General features: G+C 36.9%; 1 protein-coding gene across 1 annotated transcript; it reads right to left on the reverse strand.

The window, feature by feature from the left end:
- Positions 1-2,294: 2,294 nt before the first annotated feature.
- LOC113335191 (aldehyde oxidase GLOX1-like) lies at positions 2,295-4,092 on the reverse strand. Its single transcript, XM_026581313.1, has one exon. The coding sequence runs from the start codon at positions 4,081-4,083 to the stop codon at positions 2,461-2,463; it is 1,623 nt and encodes a 540-aa protein (XP_026437098.1). The 5' UTR covers positions 4,084-4,092; the 3' UTR covers positions 2,295-2,460.
- Between the last annotated feature and the right edge of the window lie 2,658 nt (positions 4,093-6,750).

Raw genomic sequence — 6,750 nt, forward strand, 5'->3', positions numbered from 1 at the left:
GGTATTTAAATGGTTTCTTAGGGACGGTAACTTTTAGGGTTTCTAAAGACAGTTCGTTACAAGTAAGTCATGGGTACCCGTACAAACACAACCCGAACCCAAAAGAAAAACAAAACTAAAACCGTATACAAGGTAAAACTAAACAGTATAATTTTGCTACGTGAAGATTTTCTTTCACAAATTTTTGGCTCAATAAATTTTATATTTCCACATAGAAACAATTTAGAGCACAAGAGTAGCAGGCAACTTAGTTACAATAAAAACTTCTTCGAAATTAAAATAATAAAAAATACGAAAAGATTCTCGAGACACAAACAATACTTAGGCAAAGCTGTCTGTAGACAATAGTTTAACTATGGACGATAAGAAAATAACTCGACTAATTAGAAAGCATTTCACCAATAAGTATACCTAATTATTAGCAAATCTTACTCAACATGATTTTTATGAGTAAGCATTCAACCCTTGTGATTAATTAGCATAAGTATGAGTTTTATGCTCATCAAATGAATATTATTCATGGTTAATCCTCTTTTTCCTTCTAATTTTTGGAGGAAACCCTTTGTGATGTGAAAAAGTATCATAAAACTTATTATCATCAAAGTATGAGACTAAGTTCGAATCCATACCAGAAGAAGTGTGTATGGGGGATTTTGACATCTTGTTGATAAGATCCTTGTATCCTTCAATTATCAGATTAAGGTTGTCCTTCATATCTCCATTATTGCTTCCATCTACAGGTACCTTTTTCACATCTTGAACATCATTCTTCATATTAGGTTGAGAAGAACCTTTCTGAAATCTCCTTGTAAGATTTGTATTGATGCTACAATTGGTTCGAACGTTTTCGAGCATACTGAACTGACTTTCCTGAAAGAATTCACAGGATGAGTACTAAAAACAATAGGTTTAGACTTCCGAATGTCAGTTATACCTTTGAGTATTAAATCTTAGGAATGATGAATTCGACCAAAGTAATAATCATTCAGCTTCAGTTTGCTCTTCCGCTGAACACGTCCTTTCGAATCACAAAAAAGACATACTTCCTGATTACCGGAGTGATTATAGTGTGTAGCATTAGAACCATCGTTAGAAGATTTCTTCCTTCCATGAGACATGGTAAATCCATAATCAGTGGAAGAGCCAAGCACTTCTTTATCAATAGGAAGGGTTTGCAGTTTTAGCTTCTAAAGCTGTTTTCATTTGAGAAACATGATTATAATTAATTTAGATGTCTTATGTGGGACACCTGTGTTAGTGCACTGGGATTTCAGTTTCACTATCTTTTCGATGCTCATAACGTGGAATTCTGTAATCTTTAGCATGTTTATGCATTTTTCATCCTCTAAATTACAGAAACATAAGCTGGATGATTACATTCTTTTTGGACGTACCATGGGTGTAGATACCAAAAATACGATTCGCCACGTGGACGTAGGAGAAGACGCGAGTTACTCCTGGGGAATCCTGTCGAAAGATCTTGTACCATTCCCCAGAATCCTCGTCAGTGACTTGTCAAATCAAGTCAGGGTCGTCATTATTGACTGACAGACAAAATGAAAAGTCGTGCGAGATAGGATCTTAAAACGAAGTATCTCGCATAAGGAATATAAAATACAAACGAATCAAACTGGAGTACCCAGTAAGACACCAGCTACGAAATAAAGGTTGGAGAAATAAGGTTACTTGCTTGAAAAGATAATTGGCGAAGTCAGTAAATTATGGAGCAAGAAAAAAGACAGTTGTCCCGAAAAACACCCAAAGTTGTCAGCGAAAGAAAGGGGAAAACTTTATGGAAAATGGTCTGGGCGAAGTAAAAAAGCACCTCTACGAGATCCAGACGAAGTAAAATGAGTTGTACGCCGTTAGGGTCAATTGGTCTATAAATAGGGGTCCTTGGGCAATGTATGGGAGGACGGATTCTTTGGAGAGGGGAGAGCTTTGCTTAGAGTGAGAGATTAGGTTTTCCTTGTATTCAAGAACTTGTATTTTTCTCTACTTGGAGTGGTTAGTCAATAAAGAATTTCTTATCCAAAACCTTTATCATGTCTTAGATCTGTTTCTTTTCTTATTTGGGTGTCTACTGGATTTCCAGTAGTTACAATGGGTGTGTTTACTTCAGAGGTTATTCAGGTATTTCATTTTTTGAGCAGCACCTTCAACTCGTCCATTTTATCAATTAGAAGTATAACCATTTGTTTGAAGACACGGCTCCATGAAAACAAATGAAAGGAAAGAAAAAGAGAAGAAGGCATAAACAAAAAAAAAAGAATGAATGAATGAAATACGGCTCCATTTCTTTGAAATTACCTTGCAATCATCATTTTGTAACGATTACAGCTTGTAAACAATAAAAAATTACAACATTTTGTACGAAATAAAATGAATAAATGTATTGACAATGAACTTTCCAAATCATAGGAGAAGTAAATAGCAAGCTACATTTCACAGTTAACAGTATTAACTGATATGCATCCAGCTTCCCCTACTAGGAATCCCATTTCGTACCACAAAAAGTAGATAATAGCCGGGGGGTGCAATATTAGGAGTATCCGGAGCAAAACAGTCAATGACATGATAATTGCCGGTGACTTGACGTACTTGATTGGTTTTCAAAACCAGCATCCTTTGGTTCATGGAGAAAGAATGTGTGTTGAATGATGGTGCAACCATGGTGACAAAGACTTTCTCCATCCCTCCGTTCTTTTTCGAAACAAAACCAATGGAAATTGGCTCCTTGTAAGATATTTCAGTTTTAAGTTTCCTCAAATTAATCCGAGGTCGAGGACCGCTACTTAAATATGGTGGCGAGAAAACCTCAACACTCAATTCAGTAGGAAACATCTCTGTGAAGTTGTAATTCGAGTTAGGATTACTCCCACCCACTAATACTCTCCCATCAGCAATCAAAATAGCAGTTGAATGATACATTCGAGGAGTCTTGGATGGTTGCATCAACTCAAATTTGCCCGATTCCGGTTGGTAAAGTACGGGGTTTAGAACCGGTTCCCTACCTAAATACCAGCCAGCTGTACCTTTTTTCGCACCATTTATAAGTAAGACATCACCTGTTGGTAACAAGAGCATGTCACCCATGACTCTTTCGATTGGCATTTCTTCCATAACCCATTTTGGTTGCTTCGCTGTGATCATTAAACGTCCGCATGATTTGGCAGCAGGTAGAAATGTTCCTTTGATGGCACTGATGTATGAATTTGGTGGTGCCCCTCCACAGATGAATATTTCAGCATCTGGTACCGCACCAATACTGCTGTTGATGGAACCAAGTTTTAGAGGGAGCAGTACAGATGAACCAGTGCTTGGATAATTGCGTGAAACTCCACCTGGCATGACTGGATAATCATTTCGAACAACTCGATTGTTTACATAATCAAACAAAATTGATTTAGTGTTAGCAAAGATGAAAAGGTTCCCATCAGTTGAGAGATGAGTAAATGGGTATAAATTGTTCTCTACGGCATCTCTGGTTTCTCTTAGAAATGGAAGTGCAAAGACTTTGAAATCGGATGGCAATGTGCTTTTGGGGATGAACTCGTAATTAAACTGACCTCTACCACCAACGGCAATAACTTTCCCATTCGGCAAAATTTGGTTAGACGCGTACCATCGGGGAACAACTAGCCCTTTTTGATCCTCCGTCCAATCACAGTTAGCGCACGGCCGAAAAGTTCGAACGGCACGTTGACCAGTGCCGGATCCACCGCTTTGTAGTAGCATGCCATCAGGTGCTAATGAACCAGAAGAGCACCAAGTATCGGTAAACACTGTAAGTGGGCGTACTTTTCTATCCAAAAGGTTTAGTTCGACCGAGTGAGCTGAACAATCGATTTGATCATCAGCAGAAACATCGGTACAAATTTCTTCTGGCAATAAAATTTTTGATTGACCAAAATCAGTTCTGTCGAACATAATAACTCGATCATTTGGCAATAGTTGAGTATGCATTGCGGAAATACCAATACTTTTCTTCAGTAGTTTCCAACTACCTGTAGTAGCTGTTTCGCCTAGGTTAAAAAGAGAAAAGATTAAAGCTGAGAAAACTACAACATATTTTGCTTCCATGGTTAATAATTCTGAAGAACTCAACACTCTTTTTGTGTATATGTCTGAGCGAGTGTCTAAGTATTTATATATGTTTCTATAGAATGTTTATGATACTTGAACTTGGTTACCTCAGAGACACTTATATAATATAATTATTAACAATAATTAATTTTCTGGTTTATGTTGTCAACTATCTTTACATAATTGTATTCTGTTTCATTTCCATGCAGCTTCTCCAAGTTGAGAGATCAAACGCATTTACTGCATATCTTTCAATATAGTACTAAATTCTGTAAATTATAGCATTTTGTACTTAATTGATAGCTAATAGCTAGCATAGACATATTGTTCATGAATCATGATCATATTTCCCTTATGGAGCATATCTTTCAAAATGCTAATCACAATGGGCATCCTTTTAATTAAATCGATGATTATTTGCATACCATTGACTTTCTTGTATATATTGGTTATTCATTGTATTTGGAGTTGATTGAATGAATCAATCAAAAAGATTAAAAGGGATTAATTGGTAGTCCTATATTGTTATTCTATTGAGCCAAGAGCAGAAACATGCATCGAATATATATGTATATTGGCTGTTAGAAGCTAGCCATGCAACTATATAATTAGTTTCATGCAAAAGTCCATCTTGCTAATTCCTGTAAACCGGCTAGCCATGCAACTATATAATTAGTTTCATGCAAAAGTCCATCTTGCTAATTCCTGTAAACCGGCTGCTAGAGAATTAATCTATTGCTGTCATTAGGATACGAATTCTAAGAGGATCGTTGAAGATTTTTTGTCTAGTAAGGAATCACTTAACCAGCAGTTGTGCGTTTTGCATGATATATTAACTCTTCGTATAATTCATGTGTCAACTTTTCTGTCGGTGCTGATCAGAGCCGATAATGAGTGTTTTGAGTGGCGTTTTCTCGGTTTGGTTGGCGTCCAATATCGAGGGCAATCCTAAGGAAGGATTAAACCGAGATGATGCTGTTGGCTGCAATAATCAAAAATAAGAAAAAATCAAATAAGCAAAAGTTATTGATACTTAGCTCATTTATAATGGAAGTTATCGATTTGACGAAACGGACGAGTTCCCCAAATCTCCGCAACAACAACAAGGCAAAACTTTGGAAAAACAGAGTGAGTCACGTGTTCAATACGTTTCCCTTAAGACATTAGCGCCCGGCTACACTCAAGAGTGATGATATAGCCCTCACAGGACGAATATCTCCAGGATAAAACACCCTAATACACCTACTACTAGCATATGTAGTAGATGTTCAACTTGAGCTTGCCAACTCCGAAAAACCCTTAAGGAAAATCGCGAACGTTAAAGAAATCACTATAAAATATTTTCCCTTGGGGGTATCTCTAAAAAATAGAGAATACCCTTTCCCATAGATTTTACAAAAGTAGTGAATTTCTTTATATAATGGAATAATAGAACTTAAAAAGATGAACTCCCCGATGTGGGACTAAAAAGCTTATATAGGCTCTTGAAACAACTAAAAAGTGGAAACTCCACGATGTGGGACTAATAAGTTTTTCATTCACAAAAAAGAAAACAATAAATTATAATTTTTATTAAAACTTTAAAAATCATATTTTATTAATCGTTTTCCAACAATCCCCCACATGAATAAAAACTCAATAAAACATGAAAACACAAATAGATCTTGGTAAATCAACAACCCAATCTCACGACCCGAACTGACTAAACAGACAGATCGTGCATGTTGAAGTCATATTAGCCATTCCAACGTCATGTCCCTCACACAACAGTGTGTTGACCCCGGGTTCATACTATGGATTGCAAAAATCATATAGTATGGAGAGCTTTCATCTTTAGTTCCTCACAAGTGAAACTAAAGATTCCTTTCACCAAAGTGAAAAAGCGTGAACTAGTGAACCCTTAGTGACCCTTAGGTCCTATGTTCCAGTAATACCAAAACCATCAAAACGAAAATCACATAAAAAGCGCAGGAAATACCATTTTAGGCAGAGGTGTCCATGAGGTCTTGAACCTTTGCTTAGTGAGATATTACCGGAATTACTTGCTAGAGACAGTGAACTATGTCTTGAACTGCTAGCGTTTGATGTAATTCGCGATAACAATCACGGATGATATCTCCAAGGTTGCTGTCAAGCTCGTGCCGTTTTGTACAATTTGGCCCTGGACATATCCTGTTTCTCAGAATGCTCTAGAGAATCAAAGCTCATATTCTCATAGGAAGCGGCCCCACTTTCTCATTCAGATAGGTGATTTTCCATAAAGAGTGTTACTGCTATACCCCACTTCAATATTAAATTGAAACTATAGAACTCATTAAGACTTCTTAAAAGTCATCCTTCACATGCAGTCACACTATCACGTCTACACCATAGGGAAGGGACAGAGAATGAAATTCTCTGATAGTGTTTACCTTTATTCACCACAAATCAGTTGTCTCATTTGAAACCTTGATCTTGGGATCTCCAGTCAGCAAGGTTGAGTATCCTTCATGGCAAGTTTAAATTATGAGCTTAAGCCCCATCCCCCTCGATGCATTTTTAAATATCTCTTTTTTAAAACCTTTCGTCAAAGGTTGGGTGATATTCTCCTTGGACTTTATCCAATCAATGGAAATAACGCCGGGTGAGATTAGTTATTTTTAGCTTTAGCTATTATAGCTTGGC

The sequence above is a fragment of the Papaver somniferum genome, unplaced genomic scaffold (assembly GCF_003573695.1).
Source record: "Papaver somniferum cultivar HN1 unplaced genomic scaffold, ASM357369v1 unplaced-scaffold_139, whole genome shotgun sequence".
Lineage (NCBI taxonomy): Eukaryota > Viridiplantae > Streptophyta > Magnoliopsida > Ranunculales > Papaveraceae > Papaver > Papaver somniferum.

Coding starts and splice junctions, on each gene's coding strand:
- LOC113335191 (XM_026581313.1), bottom strand. CDS start 4,083: ATGGAAGCAAAATATGTTGTAGTTTTCTCAGCTTTAATCTTTTCTCTT.